This window comes from Strigops habroptila, chromosome 13, assembly GCF_004027225.2.
Source record: "Strigops habroptila isolate Jane chromosome 13, bStrHab1.2.pri, whole genome shotgun sequence".
In the NCBI taxonomy this organism is placed as follows: domain Eukaryota; kingdom Metazoa; phylum Chordata; class Aves; order Psittaciformes; family Psittacidae; genus Strigops; species Strigops habroptila.
The window spans coordinates 47,034-68,688 of record NC_044289.2 but is presented as its reverse complement, the minus strand read 5'-3'; the positions used below and the strand labels follow the sequence as shown (position 1 = coordinate 68,688).

Sequence of the window (21,655 nt, the reverse complement as noted above, 5' to 3'; positions counted from 1 at the left end):
TCATTTACAGCATCTTCAAATAATTGTGAAACCACTTTTGAAATAAAATTCAATTATTGCTTAATCACCATTGTTTTCCCATTTGATTTTAATTCAGGCACGGATTAATTAGCATTAGTCACTAGTAAAGCCCTTTCAATTATCCCCACCAGGATTACTTCCCTGAACCATTGCCCTGTGAAGCACAACGAGTCACAGCTCCAAGTCCATTTCCCTTCAGGCATGCAGCAGCAGATCCAGCAAGTGCCCCCGTTGCCCACTGAGGGCCATGGCAGCTGGAGGAAGCACAGCACATCCAGGCTGGGTACAAAGAGAGCTGAAGAGAAGGTTCCCGAGAGCAGGAGAGCTCCTGGCACAGGGACTATCCCAGCTCCAGGTCCAGCTTGCACTGGACGCCCTGCCCCTCACGCCTTCGGTGGCGGGTCACAGCGGGGCCCTTTGTGACCCGGTCTGTGACACTCCCCGGTGTGGTCCCGTCCCTTGCGCTGCCCTTCCCTCCCCCTGCCCACATCCCTCCATCGCGTAGGGGGGCAGAGAGATCCCGCAGCCGCCCCAGGGTGGCCTGGCAGGAGCTGGGGGCTCCCCAGGAGAGCAGCTCTGCGCTGGAGCCAGCCCAGGGCTGCCTGGGGCAGCCACTGCAGAGCGGGGAGTGAGGGCTCCCCAGGCCTGGGCAGGCTCGGAGCCAGGGACTGCCACCAGCTGGATGCTGCCACTGCTGGATCCCGCTTCCTCCTCACTCTGCCAGCAGGGGCCTGCGCTCTGCTGCCAAAGGGATTGAAACAATGCATTGACAACATCAATTGTGTCATCCCACTTGGATGCCTTGGACTCCGGCTCACAGTGAAGTTCCAGCACGTCCTGTACGGCAGCGCTTAGTGGTGGCGTGACCTCATTCAGGCCACGATAGTCTCCTGTTAGTCTGCACTCTGCATTAGATGTTCACACAAGCCATATGGGGCTATTAAAGAGTGAGCGGGTCCTGCTGAGCACTCCTGGGCTCTCCAATCAATGGATCAGCTCACGGATAGGAATCAGGTAGTATCAATATACCCGGTTGTCCATGTCCTGCATTGATCCTGGCAGGCTCTGGCAACACCAGCGGCAACCCACTGGACATTCCACAATGCTGAGCTGCCCTTGGAGCTTCTGGCAATGCCCGCTGGAGCTGCCCAACATTCCCGACTGATGGTGGCACTGTTGGCTCTGTGGATACTGGGGCAGGAGAAGGGCCCTGGCTTATGCTGCTCCTTGTGGTGTCCTGGTGGCTGCGGAGGCGACAGCCCAGGAGCAGGCACCTGCATCTCCTGCTGCTTGGCATGTCCCTGCTGGCTCCTCAACTCTTGGAGCTGTTTCTGCTGACACAAGTGCTTCACCCTCCTGTTTGTCCAGCCACCCAGACTGCAATGGCTTCCCTTGGGTAGAGCAGCATTGAGGGAGACCGTGTCAAGAGCTGTGCTGGAGCTGAGGGAAACCACATCCACTTTTTGCCTTCTCATTCACAACTGCAGGTTCTCAGCTTGGCCAGGCAGGAGTTACCCTTCGTACGGCTTTTAGGTGCCCAGAAATGTCACCCCAGAGGACTCTGATGCTGGCACACGCCTCACCAAATGCAGCTTGTACAGCCTGTGCTACCCTGGGGTGCACTTGGGGCCTTTTTTCAAAAGTAAGTGCAAGACGTCCTTGTCCTCTCTCCCAAGAGACCTCTGCCAATCCAATGACCTGTCACAAGGGGGATCCCAAAGGAATGATGATCTTCCCCTGTAACTGCACTGCCACTGTCCTGCCTGTTACACTACGTGCTTCATTCCTCTCATCTTTCATAGATTTTCCCCTGTCCAGGACACAACGACAGCTCTGAAGCCCTCTTTTCAGCTTGCTGTCTAGTCAAAGGCCCTGCCCGTTACTCTTCACGTCAGGCAGGAAAGGCTTACAAGTCCTTCTATGGTCTAATCATCTCCTTGGACAACTCTTCAATCATGTTCACAGCTACCTTTTTCTATCTACCTGTGTCTCTAAAACATTTCTCATGAGATTGTCCCTGTGGAGGAACGTGACCCTATGAGGCGCTGCTTGTACCAGGCATGTGGCGCCCAAGTGTATTTTACTGTGTAGGACACTTTGTCCTGCTTTCCTTTGCTTTGCTTTGCTGTGCTTGTCCAGAGGAACAATCCTGCTGTGCCTGTGGGCAGGCAGGTCTCTAAGGCAGCCAGGCTGGGAGTTGGTGCACAGCAGCTGCACCATCCAGCCGCCAGCTTCAGTGGAGAAGTGGGATGTGAGGAGAAGTGATGCAAGTCCCAGGTGGATGATGAGAGCAATGTTGGGTGGGGAGGTGAGGAGCAAGTTGCTCAGTGCAGCGCTGGACCTTAAGGGCTGCTTTTCCTGCCTGTCCAGGCCTCGGGATGAGACACTCGGGATCAACAGCAATGGAATAGGTATTTCTAAAATGAAAAACAGTAAAATAAACCCTTTCAAATAACTTTTATCAGATGCTCTTTGTCGTCTTCCTGCACTCAGAAGCCTCCCCAATTCCCTGGAAGACAATCTGGAAGACTTGACAAAAACAACAGGGTTTTCATCAGGGTTTTAATGAGCCCCATTGGTATATTTGGGCTGAATCCATGAACTTCAGGTAATGAGAGGAGACTGAAGAAATCTCTCAAGAAGTTCAAGTCAGAAGCAAAGCCCCAAGTCCTACCAGCATTAATGGGCCCCACTGGGGGCTGTTACTGACAAAGCCTCCCCAGGGACTTGTTAAAGCAAGTAACTGGAGGCTGTGATTACAGGGAGACAAAGGCAAAATGCAGGTGTCTGATGGTGAGAAAACCTTTGGTTGGTTTGCTGAAGCAGAAAGGCCAAGCCCTGAGCACAGCCCTTGGAGAAGCAGGGCCTGAAATCTTGAGAATGAAAGTTCTCCTCACAGGCCTTGCTGAAAGAGGCAACTGCCATAGCCCAGGGGACAGAGACCTTTTGTTCTTTTGGGCCTTTCAGCCTTGCCATCGTTCTCTGTTCCTTGAAACACAAAGCCATGGGCTGATCCAGACTCCCTCTTGGTGACCTCTTGCACCACAAGTCCACCTTTGGAGTGACATTCCTCTTTCCCCACATCCAGTCTGAACCTTCCAAGCTGCACTTTGCAGAGGTTTCCTTCTCTTTCTACTACCAAGAAATCCTCTATCATCTCTGAAACCACCCTTCAAGTAGTTGTAGGCTGTTCCTATAGTGTCAGTTCAGCAGGTGGAGTGAATATCCCTCAGCAAGGCCTTTATCAGGGACTGTAGTGATAGGACAAGGGGCAATTGTTTCAAACTGAAACAGGGGACATTCAGATTAGATATAAGGAAGAAGTTCTTTACTGTGAGGGGGTTGGGACACTGGCACAGGTTGCCCAAGGATGCTGTGAATGCTCCATCCCTGGCAGTGTTTAAGGCCAGGTTGGACGGAGTCTTGGGTGACATGGTCTAGTGTGAGGTGTCCTTCACCATGGTAGGGGGTTGGAACTAGATGATCTTAAGGTCCTTTCCAACCCAAACCAGTCTCTGATTGTATGATTCTGTTCTGGAACCTTTGGTGTGAGAGCGGTGGCTGGACATAGAGCTCTGTCAAGCACTCGACACTGCTGCTGCTGGGCATGCCCTTGCCTTGGCAAGCTCTGGAGATCACCAACATGGAGATCTGCATTTGCTAAGCCACATCATGTGCTTTCTGCATATAGTGATCTCTGGGGATGATGAAGACATCCAGCCATTGCTCCCACAGGAGATATTCAGGACAGAAAGCTGGTTCTGGGCCTCACCCACACATGGGAAGCACTGGAACATCCATACCAATACCGGGATCTGACCTTGTGTTGTGGTTTGAGCCCAGCCAGTAACTCGGAATCACGCAGCCACTCGCTCACTCCACAACTTCTTCCTCCCCACGCTCCTGGAGGGATGGGGAGGAGAATCGGGAGAATGTAACTCCCACGGGCTGAGATAAGAACAGTCCAGTAATTAAGGTATAATACAAAACCACTACTGCTACCACCAATGATGATAATGATAAGGGAAATAACAAGGGGAGAGGATACAATTGCTCACCACCCGTCGACCGATACCCAGCCCGACCCGAGCAGTGATCTGGACCTTTCGGGTAACTCCCCCCCAGTTTATATACTGGGCATGACGTGCCATGGTATGGAATACCTCTTTGGCTACTTTGGGTCAGGTGTCCTGTCTCTGCTTCCTCCCGGCTTCCCCTCCTCCCTGGCAAAGCATGAGACTGAGAAAGCCCTTGGCCAGAGTAAACATTGCTTAGCAACAACTAAAAACGTCGGTGTTATCAGCGTTGTTCCCAGGCTGAAAGTTAAAAACCACAGCACTGCGCCAGCTACTAAGAAGGAGAAAAATGACTGCTATAGCTGAACCCAGGACACCTTGCTTAGGCACCTAATGCTCCTATAGCTGGGGACCTGTGCCAGTGGGGTCCCCAGGGGATTGATATTGGGCCCAACACTGTTGATCATAAGTGATCTGGATGATGGGACGAAATGTACCCTGATGAAGTTTGCTGATGAGACCAAACTAAGCTGGGAAGTGGACACTTTGGAAGGGAGAGCCACCCTGCAGGAGGATCTGGATGAGCTGGAAGTGTGGAAAACACTTGCGTGTGCAAAGAAAGCCATCAGGATGCTGGGTTACATCAACAAGGGCAGCACCAGCAGAGATAAAGATGACGTTATCCTGCTCTACTCAGTCAGGCCACTCCTGGAATACTGGGTTCGGTTTTGGTCTCTGTCATACAAAACAGATGTGGACAGGCTGGAGAAGGTGCAGAGAAGGGCTCCAAAGGTGATCCAAGGACTTGGAAAGGCTGAGAGAGCTGGGCTTGTTCAGCCTTGAGAGAAGAAAGCTCAGGGTGACCTTATGTTCCAGTATTTAAAGGGTGACTGCAAAGATGGAGACTCCCTTTCGACAAGGAGTCCCATGGGAAAGATGAGGGCCAATGGGTCCAAGTTATTCCTGGGGAAATTCCAATTGGACACAAGAGGAAAATGTTTCCCAATGAGAACAATCAACCATTGGAATAGTCTCCCCAGGGAAGTCGTGACTCCCCAGCATGGGACACATTCAAGATTCACCTTAAACCCAAGGTGAGCAGTGTGGAAATGGCCAGAGAGAGATGGCCAATGGCTGAATGGTGACAGCAGACCTGGTCTGCTCAAACCAAGGGCACAAACCAGCCTTCTCCCTCTGGCACTTGCATAGAACCATAGAATAATTTGGGCTGGAAAGGACTTTAAGATCACCTAGTTCCAACTCCCCTGCGATGGATAGGGTCCCTGTGTCCCCTGCTCTCCTCCCCAGGACACCCTGAGAGCTCTGCAACCCCCCCATGCTATCCCATCTCCCCACAACAGCACAACAGTCCCGGCCCTTGGGCTCCTCAAGAGCTCTTACTGCTCCAGGCACAGAGCAGCCATCCCAGCGCTGGAACAGCCAGAAAGCTGATTTCATTCCCCTTCACTCCTGCCATATCACAGAGGACATATCACAGAGAAGAAGTTGCTACAGGATCATTTATTGTGCTTAAATACAAAGACAGACCCCCATTGACAGAAAGTCTGTGGGTCACACAAGGCAGGCAGATACTGAAGTAGGAAGGGATGAATACTGACATGTCTTGGAAGGCAACAACGTCACGAGTGGAAACAGGAAAACAAATGTAAAGAACTGTCGTGGTTTAAGCCCAACCGGTAACTCAGAACCACGCAGCCACTCACTCACTCCCCCTCTTCTTCCTGGAAGGATGGGAAGGAGAATCGAAAGAATGTAGCTCCCACGGGTTGAGATAAGAGCAGCCGAGTAACTAAGGTATAATACAAACCCACTACTGCTGCCGCCAATAACAATAATTATAAGGGAAATAACAAAGGGAGCAGATACAATTGCTCACGACTTGCCGACTGATACCCAGCCCGACCCGAGCAGCGTCCTGGGCCTTCTGGGTAACTCCCCTGAGTTTCTATCCTGGGCATGACGTGCTGTGGTATGGAATACCCCTTTGGCCAGTTTGGGTCAGGTGTCCTGTCTCTGCTTTCTCCTGGCTTCCCCTCCTCCCCAGCAGAGCATGAGACTGAAAAGTCCTTGATCAGGGTAAACATTACTTTGCAACAACTAAAAACATCAGTGTCTTATCAGCGTTGTTACCAGGCTGAAAGTCAAAAACACAGCACTGCACCAGCCCCTAAGAAGGAGAAAAATGACTGCTATAGCTGAACCCAGGACAAGCAGGAAGGATGGACTTCTCCTGTCATGATCTACACTGGGAGCCCTTTACAGAGGAAAGCAGGCAGTGTATGGCTGCTGAAACACATTCAGTCGTCAGCTTCCTCACAGCATCCCTGAGCTCCTGATTCCTCAGACTGTAGATGAGGGGGTTCACTGCTGGAGTCACCACCGAGTACAGCACTGCATTCGCCAGATCCAGGGATGGGGAGGAGATTGAGGGGGGCTTCAGGTAGGCAAATGTGCCAGTGCTAACAAACAGGGAGACTACAGCCAGGTGAGGGAGGCATGTGGAAAAGGCTTTGTGGCATCCCTGCTCAGAGGGGATCCTCAGCACAGCCTTGAAGATCTGCACATAGGACCCCACAATGAAAACAAAACAGCCAAGTGCTAAACAGAAGCCAACCACAAGAAGCCCAACTTCCCTGAGGTAGGAGTCTGAGCAGGAGAGCTTGAGAATCTGGGGGATTTCACAGAAGAACTGCTCCACAGCATTGCCTCGGCAGAGGGGTAGTGAAAATGTATTGGCTGTGTGCAGCAGAGCAGTGAGAAACCCAGTGCCCCAGGCAGCTGCTGCCATGTGGACACAAGCTCTGCTGCCCAGGAGGGTCCCGTAGTGCAGGGGCTTGCAGATGGCCACATAGCGGTCATAGGACATGATGGTGAGGAGTGAAAACTCTGCTACTATAAAGAAGGCAAACAGAAAGACCTGTGCAGCACATCCTGCATAGGAGATGGCCCTGGTGTCCCAGAGGGAATTGGCCATGGATTTGGGGACAGTGGTGGAGATGGAGCCCAGGTCCAGGAGGGAGAGGTTGAGCAGGAAGAAGTACATGGGGGTGTGGAGGTGCTGGTCGCAGGCTGTGCTGGTGATGATGAGGCCGCTGCCCAGGAGCGCAGTGAGGAAGATGCCTAGGAAGAACCAGAAGTGCCAGAGCTGCAGCTCCCGCGTTTCTGTGAATGACAGGAGGAGGAACTGGGTGATGGAGCTGCCATTGGACATCTGATGTCTCTGGGCTTGGGGCCCTAAGATAGGGGAAATGTCACAGGTTATGGAAGACTGACTAAAATCCAACCCATTTCCCACAGACCCTCCACCTCCTAGACACAGACACACTGCTCTGTGAGTCCTCCTTTTGGCTCCATGGCTGGAGCCCTGTTTGTTGCTGGCACCCCACTTCTAGCCCAGGACACACATGTCATGTCACAAACCCAACAGCATTTGCTCCGTCGTGGCATTTCTGTGTTTATAAGTGGGGCTTTCAGGTAACACAGGAATGCTCTAGGACAGGTTTGAATCCTGGAGCTTTCAGATAACACAGGGATGCTCTAGAACAGGTTTGAATCCTGGGGCTTTCAGGTAACACAGGGATGCTCTAAGAGAGGTTTGAGTCCTGGAGCTTGGAAGAAAACCTGATGGGGGCAACCAAGTGTCCCAGTGATGGCATTTGATTGAGGGAGATGAAGCTCATTCCTTAGATGCACAAACTGCATTGCCCACAGCTGGGGAAATCTGGGAAGCTTGTTCCCATAGACACACACCTCCATGAAAGGACCCAGAAGATCTGTGTGTGACTCTGAAGCTGAAACTCCCATCCCAGCAAGCCTGACAGCAAGAACTAGACAACAACAGCACTAACACAGCCAAAGGCAAAACAGACCTCAGGACAGCGTTCCCCTGCCCCAGCAGCAGGATAAGAGCAGGTCAGTTCAAGATCTGTCCATAGGCAGAGGAGTGGCTGAAGGCACTTCAGGATGCTCATATCACAGACTCCAAGTTAGACCTCAGGAGTCTTAGAGACTTGTTCAAGCATGAGAGCTCCTTTTCATTTCTACCCCCAGATTCATCACAAATAGGAAACTGAGAACACAGAAAATCTCTTTATTTTTATAGCATTGAGCTTCCCCTTGGAAAATCCCCTTGGAAAGGCAGCCGTCCCATTGCCAGTGCAGCAGGGAAGCCCTGCTCTGGAGCACACCATTCCTGCCAACACCAGGAAAGCCAGGAGAGCAGAGCAGAAAGATCCTATAAGCTGTGGCGTTTACACAATAGGAAGAGAGCTCTGGTGCATCCATCTGCATTACCATGTAGAGAGCTTTACCATGTAGAGCCTTATCATGTAGAGAGCCTTACCATGTAAAGAGCAGTGAAGGTTTCTCCCATCGTGAGCTCTGCATCCTCCACTGCCAAGTGCCTTTAAGCTCTCTGCCTCTCTGGGCTCCCTCCAGGGGACCCTGGGGCTCCAGGGAAACAGCCTGAAGGAAATAACAATGTTCCTTTCCTCATATGGGGAGGGAGATGCATCTCTTTCATCAGTGTCATTTCTCAGGGGCAGAGTTAAGTCAAAGATTAAGATTTCAATGTTCCATCCTAGACACGACACCCAGACCATGACCAGGAAGGACCTTCTTGCAGTCAGCATGATTTGGGTCCTATGTGCCATTGACTGCTGCCATGAGCCAGAGGCATCGGTCATCAGATGCCATCAGAGGCAGGGAGGAGAGCGGTGAGATGGAAGGCCCTGCTCCTCGGGGGTGTCCTGCAGCACCCTTTGGGTCTGGCAGTCTCCGGGCCCCTCTGCCCACAGGGAACAAGCCCTCAAGGCTGATAGCTGTCACTCAAGAGAACATTGAGTAACCATGCTGATGGTCAATGTCCTCGGGTGCTTGAGGAACAGCAGGATAAGGAGGGCGTCTAGCCTGTGTCAGGTTGACTCTCTGCTGCTCTGCTGCAGGCTTTCATGGATGCTCCTTACCATGCTTGGCATCTGGAGAGTGGAACACAGGGGAGGATGGTGCTGCTGCCACTGGAGTGCAGCCATTGCCCCATCCCTTTCCCATCCCTCTCTGCTGCATGAAGGTGGCTTCAAGACACTTCTTAGGTTTGGGAGGAAAGGAGGAAGAAGGCCTGACAGGACTGAAGGACATGGCAACCCAGCCACATGCCATTCACATCTGCCAGCCAGAAGTCAAGGTCTCTTGTGACCAGATCCCAAATGTCTCCAGCCACCCGCTTCTCCAAGATGCTGGAGTCTCTCATCACCTTGATGGCCACGCAGACAATGTCTGTCCTCTCCCGTGGAGAAAGGGAATTTGCAAACCTCGATGGGAGGGAGGTTGGGCTCATGGGCACCGTGTGCTGGCCCTACGGAGAGCCAGGGCTCGCTGGTGGCCAGAAGGGGTGGACCTGGGCTCCATGTGCACCGCTGTCCCCAAATCCATGGCCAATTCCCTCTGGGACACCAGGGCCATCTCCTATGCAGGATGTGCTGCACAGGTCTTTCTGTTTGCCTTCTTTATAGTAGCAGAGTTTTCTCTCCTCACCATCATGTCCTATGACCGCTATGTGGCCATCTGCAAGCCCCTGCACTACGGGACCCTCCTGGGCAGCAGAGCTTGTGTCCACATGGCAGCAGCTGCCTGGGGCACTGGGTTTCTCACTGCTCTGCTGCACACAGCCAATACATTTTCACTACCCCTCTGCCGAGGCAATGCTGTGGAGCAGTTCTTCTGTGAAATCCCCCAGATTCTCAAGCTCTCCTGCTCACATTCTTACCTCAGGGCACCTGAGCTCCCAAAGCTGACACTCTTGAGTGGAATGCAAAGAGCTGCCTCCTCTGATGGGAGGAGATGTTCTGGTGGTGTAGGATGTCTTCCCTGGTGCAGAGGAGCAAAACCTGCTCCCGCTCAGGTTGGACATTGCCTCGAAACCTGGCGCAGCCTTGGCTCTTGTGACATCACCCACCACCTATGATGTCACAAAGCACCGGCGCTGAGGTAGACACAGCTGGGTATAAGACCAGGGTTGTCCCTGTGTCTGGGTCTTGATGGAGTGAAGCTCACAGAGTGATTGGCTCGCTCGTGAGCAAGCTGGATTGCTGGTACCCACATGTCAGCAAAAGCGGAGAGAAAGCTACGGAAAGACAACTTCTGACCAGGAACTTCTGACCTCTCCTCTCCCCTCCCCAAGTGTATTTTCCTCCTCATCAGATGGGGTGTGTGTGGGGAGATCCCATCTCATCTCATCCTAATCTCACATCATCTCATCTCATCTCATGTCATCATCTTAGCTCAGCTCATCTTCATCCATATCATCTTCATCTCACCTCATCTCCTGGCAGCGCATCACATCTCATCGCATTGCGTCACATCTGACCTCATTGCATCTTCATCTCATCCATCTCATCTCATCTAAACTCATCTCATCTCATCTCATCGCATCGCATCGCATCGCATCGCATCTCAACGCATCACATCGCATTGCATCGCATCGCATCGCATCTCAACGCATCTCATCGCATTGCATCTTGTCTCATCATTGCATCCCGTCTCATCATTGCATCCCATCCCATCCCATCCCATCCCATCCCATCCCATCCCATCCCATCCCATCCCATCTCATTGTGAGTGGCTGAACTGAAATGTGACTCCACTGTCCATTGTTTGAAAGATTGGTACGAGGAACTGAACTGGGACTCTTTACTAAATTGGACATGGTTAAAGAATTTGTAATAAGAAGAGTTATTTGTGTTTGTACCCTAGCAGGCCTGATTCAATGTTGCTCTTCACAATGGCATTTTGGAATTGCATACGGGAAACTAATATGTGCTGAGACTTACAGGATATATGTGTATTCTCTGAATCTCAGAGGGGGGAATTGTAAGCTGAAATGCTAAGTTGTAAATCAAACCCACTCTGTTAATTGTAAGCTGTATACTGGGACATCTCTGTTGAGAGCAAGATGGGGCTGGTTCTTCAAGGTAATGAATAAATCAGAACAAACTGATGAAGAGTCCCTCTCCAGCATCCTTGTAGCCTCCTTCAGACACTGGAAGCTGCTCTGAGGTGTCTATACAGCTTCTCTTCTCCAGGATGAACAGCCCCAATGTTCTCAGCCTGTCTTCTTCATACGGGAGGTGCTCCAGTCCCTGAGCATCCTCATGGCCTCCTCTGGACTTGCTCCAACAGCTCCATGTCCTTCTCATGTTGAGGACACCAGAACTGCACAGAGTGCACACAGTGGGGTCTCACCAGAGCAGAGGGGCAGGATCACCTCTTTTGACCTGCTGATCATGCTCCTCTTGGTGCAGCCCAAGATATGGTTGGTTTCTGGGCCCAAGCGCACACTAAAGTCGGCTCATGGAGAGCTTCTCATCAACCAGCACCCACAAGTCTTCAGGCTGCTCTGAATCACTTCTCTGCCCAACCTGTAGCTGTGAATCAGGCCAGGCAAACGCGGATGACAATATTCCACCATCACATGGTTCTCGACTACCTGCTCGCCATGGAAGGGGCTAGACGCAATCTTTGAGACACGGGGTGCTGTGAGAGACTGAACCGAAACCAGGCTCCACCATCCATTGTCTCAAAGGTTGCTGTGAGAAGCTGAGGTGGGATTCCACCAATCCATTGTCTCAGAGATGGGTGGGAGGAGTTGAGATAAGACTCCAATGTCCATTGCCTGGGAAAAGGGTGTGAGGAGCTGAACTGGGACTCCACTGTCCATTGCCTGAGAGATGAGTGGGAAGAGCTGAGGTAAGACTCTTCAGTCCACTTGCCTTCACAGTCTATAGGACAGACTCCCTCAAGAGAACCAGATAAGTCATGAATGAGAGAAAATGCAAAGAAGTCACCAAAAATGACCCAGAAATGGGTCAGAAAATGTATGAAACAGCTTATGGAACACCCAAGGAGCTTGACCAAACAATAAACTGCAGCCAGGCAGCTTCCTTCAAGGAGCTTCCATCACCTGCAAGAGCTCTGCAGTTGCAGCTTTGCCACTGGCACCCTCCACAGCCACCACAGACCCATCAGGCCTGATGCCCACCTTACAGCTCTGCCACCCCTCCCGGCCCCAGAGCTTTCGTGTCTTCACACGGGGGTCCTAGTTCACCTCAGTCGCAGGCACCTCCATCACTCCTAACATTCCTGCTCCCCCACAATGGCCCTGGTACCCTTAAAGCATCCCATAATCCATCTGGTACTCAGGAACCAACCCTGCTCTGGGCATCTCCATCCATCCCAGTACCCCTAAGCCACCCCAAAACTATACGGTACCCCAAAACCCAACCAAACCCAGGCATCTTTATCCCTCCCAGCACCTCTGGTACCCCTAACACACTCAAAACCCCACTTGGTCACCCCAAGCTCCACAAACCCCAGGAATCTCCATCCCTCCAAACATCCCTGGTACCCATAAGCCACCCAAAAAGCCACTTGGTGCCCCCAAACCCACCCAGCCCCAGGCATCTCCATCCCTTCCAATCCCCATGCTACGCCTAGAACACCCCAAAATCCACCTTGTACCCCAAACCCACCCAGCCCCACGCATCTCCATCCCTCCCAAAACTGCTGGTACCCCTAAACAACTTCAAACCTCACCTTTCTTGAGTCCCAGAAGGAAGGATCCACACACACAGAGTGCTGCGGTGCAGGGGTGTTGCTTTGGGTGACAGCCCCAGCTCATGGTCCTGCAGCAGGTTCTCCCACAGCTTCAGTCTAGAACCAGAATGGGTCACCCAGGCAACAGGTCAATATGGGGCCCTTTGTGACGACATGTGTGACACCCCACTGCACTGCTTTGGTCAGTGCAGCAGATGGTGATGGGACAGGGCAGGAGCAAGGAGCCAGTGGGCTGCTCCTGAGCTCAGCCCTGATGCGTTTGGTCCAAGCTTCCCCCTTCACCACCCCAACCCCTTTCCTCTATCCCACAGGATGGTGGAGATACCCCCCAGAATGCCCAGGCAGGCCTGGCAGGAAGATGGGGCTCCCCAGAAGAGCAACTCTTCACTGGAGCTCTATGAGGAATCCCTGGTCCTGCCATTGAGGACTGGTGAGTGAGAGGCCCTGCTGGTCTGGGACCAGGACGTGGTATAGTGCGTGGTGCCCCTGCCCATGGCATGGGTTGGAACTAGATGATCTTAAGGTCCTTTCCAATCCAAGCCATTCTATGATTCTACGATTCTATGTAGCCCAAGGCCCTGTCCAACTTGGCCTTGAACACTGCCAGGGATGGAGCATTCACAGCATCCTTGGGCAACCTGTTCCAGGGCCTCACCACCCTCACAGTAAAGAACTTCTTCCTCATATCTAACCTGAATTTCCCCTGTTTCAGTTTAAACCCATCACCCCTTGTCCTATCACTACAGTCCCTGATGAAGGTCCCATCTCCAGCAGCCTTGTAGCCCCCTTCAGACACTGGAAGCTGCTCTGAGGTGTCTATACAGCTTCTCTTCTCCAGGATGAACAGCCCCAATGTTCTCAGCCTGTCTCCATAAGGGAGGTGCTCCAGCCCCTGATCATCCTTGTGGCCTCCTCTGGACTTGCTCCAACAGCTCCATGTCCTTCTTATGTTGAGGACACCAGTATTAGTGTGATGTGTCCCTGCCCATGGCAGGGGGATTGGGAACTGGATGATCTTCAGGTCATTTCCAACCCAAACCATTCTATGATTCTGTGACTCTATGGTGCTCGACACCACACCACGTTTCCCTGGCATGCTGGTGGAGGGCAGATTTCCTTCCTCTGGTCTCATACCACCGGAGCCTCTCAACAGCTCTTCTCTTCCTCTGTTAGATTGCCACCTGGTTATCCATGTATGTACTGGAGCAGGACAACATGGAGCGCATTGAGGCAGCCCAGGAACGGTAAGCATGGCCATTGTGAACAGGGCTCTGCTGGTGCGTGCTGGTGGGTGCTGGCTTCAACTAGGGCACCCCCAGAGCTCCAGTCCCACTGTCCCCTCTCATGCTCCCTGTTTGTGTCACTGTTCCCTCCCTGAATGCCACGATGAACACCAGCAGATTGGCTTTCTTGAGAGCATCTGCTGCCTGTTGAGCACCGCTAGGTACTGCGGCTTGCAACAGGGGCTGGATGTCTTCTGCCACAAACGCCATCTGGCAGAGACAATCAAGGTGAGGGGACCCCCTTGGAGACACTATGTGGAAGGAGGCAAGGCCTCAAGCACCAGCACCCAGTGAGGGCAGTACTGGTGGCACTGGGTGCTGGCATCTACCAGGTCCCTTATCCCCATTGTGCTCTATAGATACTGCTCCAACTGGAGCCCATGGACCAACTGTGCACAGAGGTGTGGCATCTCGCCATGGATGCCATTGCAGAATTGAGGTACCGCAACACTGCCCATCCCTCCTGGGGACCCCAGAGCTCCACGTCCCCCTGCCCGAGTCCTCGAGGCACTGCTCCCAGCACCAGTGTCCAACTGGAGCCCTCTCTCTTTGCAGCTCAGTGGAGACAGGGCTGGCAGACCAAGAGAAAAGCCTCCTGGAAACCTGCTGCACAAGTGTCTTCTTCCTCCCTCCCTCCAAAAGAGGAGTTTTCAGACCTGGACACTTACTACTACATCTATGTAAGTGCTGGGGGAGCTACAGGAGCCCACAGCCCCTTCCGGGCTGCTCCCTGGACACCCAGTGCTGCGGGATGACCATGGTTTAAGCCCAGCCAGCACCTTAAGTGCTAAGCTGGTGGGATGGGGAGGAGAATTGGGAATGAGGTAAAACCCATGGATTGAGATAAGAACAGTTTAATAATTAAGATAAAGTCTAATAATAATAATAAAAAAAATAATAATAAGAGAATGAGAGAGACAAATGATGCCCAATACAATTGCTCAGCACTCGCTGAGTGATACCCAGCCTGACTCAAGCAGCAATTGGCCCCTGCCAGCTAATTCCCACCAGTTTCTACAGGGCGCATGACATGCTGTGGTATGGAATATCCCTTTGGTTAGTTCTGGTGTCCTGGCTCTGCTTCCTCCCAGCTTCTTGCACCCCTCCTCACTAGCAGAGCATGAGAAACTGAAAAGTCCTTGGTCAGGGCAAGTGCTACGGAGCAACAACTAATGCATCAGCGTGTTACCAGCGTTATCCTCACAAAATCACAGCTCTGCACCATCTCCTAGGAAAAAAATTACCTCTATCCCAGCCAAAACCAGGACAAGATGCAAGTCAGGATGGGGCTCAGCTTTGCTTTCCCACCGTCATTCCTTCATCCCCCTCACCACGGGCCTGGCTACGTCCTGTGCTGCAGGCTGCTCTACCACAAGGCTGTGCAGGAGTCCTCCCTCAGTGCTGGGAGGCACCCTGTGCCAGCGCCTCACCACCCTCACGGGGAAGAACTCTATATGTAACCTACATCTCCCCTGTTTAAGCAAGAATGCATTGCCCCTTGTCCTATCGCTATAGTCCCTGATGAAAAGTCCCTAAATAAATATATATGGTGCCCTTAAACAGAGAATGTAGGAGGCAATATTGCACATAGAGACTGCTGCGTCTGTGGCAAACAGGGATCTTCACTGTTAGTCATGTGTCCAAGTGGAGAGCTGACAGGCAGAGGATGTGCTCCAGCAGTTCTCCAACCCCAGGCATCTCCATCCCTCCCAACACTGCTGGTACCCCTAAATGACCCCAAACCCCACCTCTACTGAGTCCTAGAAGGAATGATCCCCCCACACAGCAGGTTCTCCCACTCCCACCACTCAGTCGACCTGGGAGGAGACGCAGTGCTGGGATACAGAGACCCGCAGTCCCCTCCATTCATGCAGTGAGGACAGGGCACAGGAATGCTTGTATTGGCACCAGTGTGGCAGCAGGGCCAGGGCAGTGATTGTTCCCCTGCACTGGGCACTGGTGAGGCTGCATCTCGAATCCTGTGTTCAGTTCTGGGCCCCTCCCTACAAGAGAGACATTGAGGTGCTGCAGCAGGGTCAGAGAAGGGCACCAGAGCTGGTGCAGGGCCTGGAGCACAAGTGTGATGAGGAACAGCTGAGGGACCTGGGGGGGTTTAGTCTGGAGAAGAGAAGGCTCAAGGGGGACCTTGTTGCTCTCTACAACTGCCTGACAGGAGAATGGAGCCAGGAGGGGGCTGGTGTCTGCTCCCAAGCAACAAGGGACAGGACAAGATGAAATGGCCTCAAGCTGCATCAGGGGAGGTTTAGATGGAGATGAGGAACAATTCCTTCTCCAAAGAGTTCTCAGGTATTGGAACAGGCTGCCAAGGGCAGTGGTGGAGTCACCGTCCCTGGAAGGGTTCACACACCGTGTAGCCAAGGTCCTCAGTGACATGGGTTAGTGGTGGCAGTGCTGGGGTAATGGTTGGACTTGATGATCTTAAAGATCTTTTCCAATCTGGTTGATTCTATAATTCTATGATTCTCCTGCCGTGCTGCTGGTCGTACAGCCCGGGATGCTGCTGTCCTCCCTTGCTGCCAGGGCACACGCTGCCTCCTGTCCAGCTCCTGCCCACCCAGACCTTTGCCATGGGCTGATCCCAGCCAGGCAGCCCCAGCCTGTGCCAGTGCAGGTGAGTCCCCTGCCGGGACACCTGTGTCCCCTGCTCTCCTCCCCAGGACTCCCTGAGAGCTCTGCAGCCCCCCCATGCCATCCCATCTCCCCGCACCAGCACAACAGCCCTGGCCCTTGGCGTCTTCAAGAGCTCTTCCTGCTCCAGGCGCAGAGCAGCCATCCCAGAGCTGGAGCAGCCAGAAAGTTGATTTCATTCCCCTTCACGTGAGGACATATCACAGAGAAGTTGCTGCAGGATCATTTACTTTGCTTAAACACAATGAGAGACACCCCCACTGACACAAAGTCTGTGGACCACACAAGACTGGCAGACAGTGAAGTAGCAGGGGATGAATACTGGCATGTCTTTGAAGACAATAACATCATAAGTGGAAAAAGGAAATCAAACATAAAGCAGGAAAGACAGATTTGGCCTGTCATGACCTACACTGGGAGCCTTTTGCAGAGGAAAGCAGGCAGTGTATGACTGCTGAAACACATCCAGTCATCAGCTTCTTCACAGCATCCTTGAGCTGCTGGTTCCTCAGGCTGTAGATGAGGGGATTCACTGCTGGAGGCACCACCGAGTACAGCACTGACACCACCAGATCCAGGGATGGAGAGGAGATGGAGGGGGGCTTCAGGTAGGCAAATATGACAGTGGTGATAAACAGGGAGACCACGGCCAGGTGAGGGAGGCACGTGGAAAAGGCTTTGTGGCGTCCCTGCTCAGAGGGGATACTCAGCATGGCTCTGGAGATCTGCACATAGGACCCCACAATGAAAACAAAACACCCAATAGCAATCAGGGCACTAACCACAAGAAGCCCAACTTCCCTGAGGTAGGAATGTGAGCAGGAGAGCTTGGGGAGCTTGGGAATTTCACAGAAGAACTGCTCCACAGCATTGCCTCGGCAGAGGGGTAGTGAAAATGTATTGGCTGTGTGCAGCAGAGCAGGGAGAAACCCAGTGCCCCAGGCAGCTGCTGCCATGTGGACACAAGCTCTGCTGCCCAGGAGGGTCCCGTAGTGCAGGGGCTTGCAGATGGCCACATAGCGGTCATAGGACATGATGGTGAGAAGTGAAAACTCAGCTGTGATCAAGAAGAGAAAGAAAAAGACCTGTGCAGCACATCCCATATAGATGTCCCTGGTGTTTCAGGGGGAATTGGCCATGGATTTGGGGACAGCGGTGGAGACGCAGCCCACGTCCAGGAGGGAGAGGTTGAGCAGGAAGAAGTACATGGGGGTGTGGAGGTGCTGGTCGCAGGCTGTGCTGGTGATGATGAAGACACTGCTCAGGAGCGCAGCCAGGGAGATGCCCAGGAAGAGCCAGAAGTGCCAGAGCTGCAGCTCCCGCATGTCTGTGAATGGCAGGAGGAGGAACTGGGTGATAGAGCTGCTGTTGGACATCTGCTGCCTCTGGGCACGGGGCACTGTCATAGGAGAAAAAGGCAGTGACAGGTTAGGACAGGACGGATATGAGATACAGATGTCGAATTACACACTCACTACTGTGAACACTTTTGGACAGAAGAGGACAGGCTCAGCGTGACTTGGTCATGATTGTCTCTGAGGTTGATTGGTTTGTTTGTTTCTCCAGTGTCACACCTGATAAGTGACATTTTTAGGTATAAAATTTCTAATGTTTTGAAGGCAATTGTGAAGAGTTTCAGCATGGGACAGACAAAAGGGCTCAGCTGCCTGTGGGTTAGTGCCTACTCAAGATTGCTGCAGAGTCCATCACTCTGGTTCTCAGCTGCCCTGCACTTTCTAGAGAGACAGTCAGCTCCTTGCCCAGCAGAGCATGGCCAGCAGCCACCTCCAGTGCCAGACACCAAGAGAGCTGCCTGAAGGCACCCTCCCCAGGCCTGGGCTGCACTTTCCCCCTACTCCCTGCCCATGGCTCTGCTGCCTGGAGCTGTCCCTGCCAGGAGCTGCTGCTCTGTGCCCACCTCTGCTCCCTCTCAGTGCTGCCAGAGCCCATGCCATGGGCTGTGTGCTCAGCTCTGCCCTGCACACCCCTCCCGGCAGCAGGGCTCTGCCCAGGGGCATCTCTGCCTGTGCAGGCTCTGAAGGGAACCTCACACCAACCCTGGTGGTGCTGCCTGTGAGACCATGTGCTGATTTCTGATGCGCCCTGGTTATTCACCTCTAAAAGTAACTATTCTAATGGATTTGGAATTTCAGTGCCTTCTCCTGAATTGAGACATTAATTTCTATGTCCCATTGTCCACCCAGAAAACACACAGCAGATTGATAGAACAGGATCCTTTCCTTTCTGTGCTCCTTTAACAGTCCCTGGCATCCCACCAATATACACCTCCACAGCCATCCCCGGGAGAAGGCAGCCCTCATGCCCTGTCCCTCGCATGGTGCACAGGGAAGCCCTGCTCTGGAGCACATCCTCCTCCTTATGTACATAGAGAAACTAGGAGAGTCCTCCTGACAGATCCTATGGACCGTCCAAGGCAGCAGCTTGAGGAGATCCCTCCAGGAACTGCAGCTGCATTGCCCTGCACCCAGAGCCTTACCACACACAGGGCTGGGAAGGTTTCTCCTGCAGGGAGCTCTCAGCATCCTCCACTGCCAAGCGCCTTTAAGCTCTCTGAGGCTCGCAGGTCTCCCCTCGGTGCCTGCAGGCAGTGCCCCAGCCCTGCTCCTGGCCAGAGCTGTCTCTCTGCAGTGCTGCCCGCTTGCCAGCATCTCTCTGCATCCCAGGAGCCCGGCCCAGCTCAGCAGCAGAGGCCCAGCCCAAGGTGGCACTGCCTCTGCCCCTCTGGGCTCCCTCCAGGGCTCCCTGGGGCTCCAGCGGAACATCATGTTAAACAGCCTGAAGGAAACAGCGATGTTCCCTCCCTCAGGTGGGAGACACACTGCCTTACTGCAGTGTCATTTCTCTGCTGAGAGACAGAGCTTGGTCTGAACATCAGCTTTCTTAGAATTGTATAATCATTTAGGTTGGAAAAGACCCTTAAGATAGAGTCCAACCATTAACCAAACACTGTCAAGTCCTCCATTAACCATGGCCTCAAGTTCCACATCTACATGTCTTTTAAATACCTCCAGGGATGGTGACACAACCACTTCTGTGGGCAGCCTGTTTCTTCTCCCATCATTAGACAGGAGAGACAGACCAGGAGAGGCAGGGATCTCCTTTACCCCTGCTGATGGAATGGATTAGGCCTGGTTAGTTGAGGCATCTCCTCCTGGGACTGTAGCCCTGGAGCTGGAAGGGGACTCAGCTCCCTCCCAGGCTCACCACAAACCCACAGGAGGTGGGATTTCTCCTGCCTCTGGTCAGGTGTTCGTTAAAAAGTCACCTACATGTGAGCTCCTTCTCTCAGCTCCCATGGTCATTGACAGTGATGGGGGCCAGGAGGGAGGTGTCCAGATGCAAATCTCTGGTGATATGTGGCATTACAGGGCTGGTCAAAGTTACATGCGGGTAATAGAGATAGGTCAAAAATAAGTGCAGGCTGATGTAGAGGCAGGACAATATCTTTGGGAATATTCTTGTAGCACTCAGAGGCATCAGCCATCAGTTGCTATCAGTGAAGCAAGATCTGTCCATTCTGCCACCCATTAGCTGCAGGCATTGAGTGAACACAAAGTACATCACTGCAGCGCCTTTACTCACTGCCTTAATGGTTCAAGCAAGGAACAACCTAAGCATTTTAACTGTGTGACTGAGTCCATCTGGCCTTCAGAGACAGCATCCTCCAAGCACAGTGATGGGTCATGGCAAAACACCATACAACTCAAACGGGAATTCAAGGGCACCAAGATGAGCTGCTGCTACTTCAGGAACAGTGAAAGAAGAAACCAGATAACACAGCACTACTACTAAGTAAAGCAGGAGTGCATGCAGGTAGAGCTCAGATAGCCTATCTCCTCTTTGCCTCAGCTACCACCAGCAAGGTCTCCCAGGCCTTTGTGCTTTAAGGCAGGACTCTGGATGGGAAAGGGGAAAAACCAGAGCTGGATGGGGATCAAGCCAGGGGTTATTTTGCAAACTACACCCTTACCAGTGCTTGGGACCAAAGGGGCTGCATCCAAGGTGCTGAGAGAATTTTTTTCCCCAGGACGTGCTGGTCTGTTCTTGTCCCAGGAAGAAAGGCACTGGACTCTGGGAGGCATCATTTAAAATGCTGTTCCTTAGATCTAGCTCTGTAAGGGGAGAATTGTACAGATAATCTCATGTCCCTTTGATGCCTGGAACCCCAGCAGGTTCCAGCCATGGAGACAAGAAGGATGAGGAGGGTGGATGCCCCCTGCATGAAGGGGAAGCTTGGATTTCTGGAGGTCCTCTATGTGACCGGCGAGAGGTTGGGTTGGCTTTTGTCACTGGGGATCAGAGGAGTCGGTAGGAGGGACATTGTGCTCACAGTTACAAACTACTTGATCAGGGAGGGGCAACAGAAAAGGTCTTTTGTCAGGACCTGAGGAAGTCTCCAGGTTAAGGAGCAGGTTCCTATGGAACTGGAATTGCCCCGGCATTCACTGGCCAGGCAAAGCAACAGGGTGCAACAGTCTGGAGGGTCTTGGGACAACCTGTTAACACAGATGCAGGGCGGGCCAACAAGGGTGATGCTGCCCTGGACCTGATCCTGGCCACCAAGGAAAAGCTGGTCAGGATGTGTCTGTCAGTGTCAGCCTTGGCTGGTATGAGCACGCAACAGGGGGGACTCAGAAGCTAAAGGGTGTGAGGAAGGTCAGCAGCAGAGAAGAGACTCTGGACTCCAGAGGAGAAGACTTGGAGTTGCTTGGGGACTGATCCAGGAGGTTCCATGGGAAGCGGCTCTGATGGTGAAGGAGCATGAGCAAGTCTGACAGGCCTTACAGGGCAGCCTCCTACCAGCACAGGAATGGTCTCTCCAGGTACCCATGGAAAGAAGCATTCCTCCTGGGAGAGAGCTGTTGCCATTAAATGATAACAGTCAGCAAAGAGAGAAGCAGCACTGGTCTAACAGCTTCCTGCCAGAGGTTACCCACGGTGCAGTTAGGGCTACCTTGTCATGTAAGAGTGAATGACAGCAATAACATTGAAGAAATGAAGTTTCTCAGCACCAAGAAGTGCTGTGGAACAATA

General features: G+C 52.7%; 2 protein-coding genes across 2 annotated transcripts; both read right to left on the bottom strand.

Moving 5' to 3' along the window:
• Window positions 1-4,807: 4,807 nt before the first annotated feature.
• Window positions 4,808-17,634, bottom strand: LOC115615152 (olfactory receptor 14C36-like). Its single transcript, XM_030502997.1, has 2 exons — window positions 16,891-17,634; window positions 4,808-4,821 (listed from the first exon to the last, which is right to left on the bottom strand). Exon 1 carries the CDS (start codon window positions 17,632-17,634, stop codon window positions 17,002-17,004), a length of 633 nt encoding a protein of 210 aa, XP_030358857.1. The 3' UTR covers window positions 4,808-4,821; window positions 16,891-17,001.
• LOC115615361 (olfactory receptor 14C36-like) lies at window positions 6,292-7,271 on the bottom strand. The gene has a single exon (XM_030503448.1). The coding sequence runs from the start codon at window positions 7,267-7,269 to the stop codon at window positions 6,292-6,294; it is 978 nt and encodes a 325-aa protein (XP_030359308.1). The 5' UTR covers window positions 7,270-7,271.
• Window positions 17,635-21,655: the final 4,021 nt, after the last annotated feature.

What these genes read in the sequence shown, in the direction of transcription:
- LOC115615152 (XM_030502997.1), bottom strand. Translation starts at nt 17,634, where the DNA reads ATGTCCTATGACCGCTATGTGGCCATCTGCAAGCCCCTGCACTACGGG.
- LOC115615361 (XM_030503448.1), bottom strand. Translation starts at nt 7,269, where the DNA reads ATGTCCAATGGCAGCTCCATCACCCAGTTCCTCCTCCTGTCATTCACA.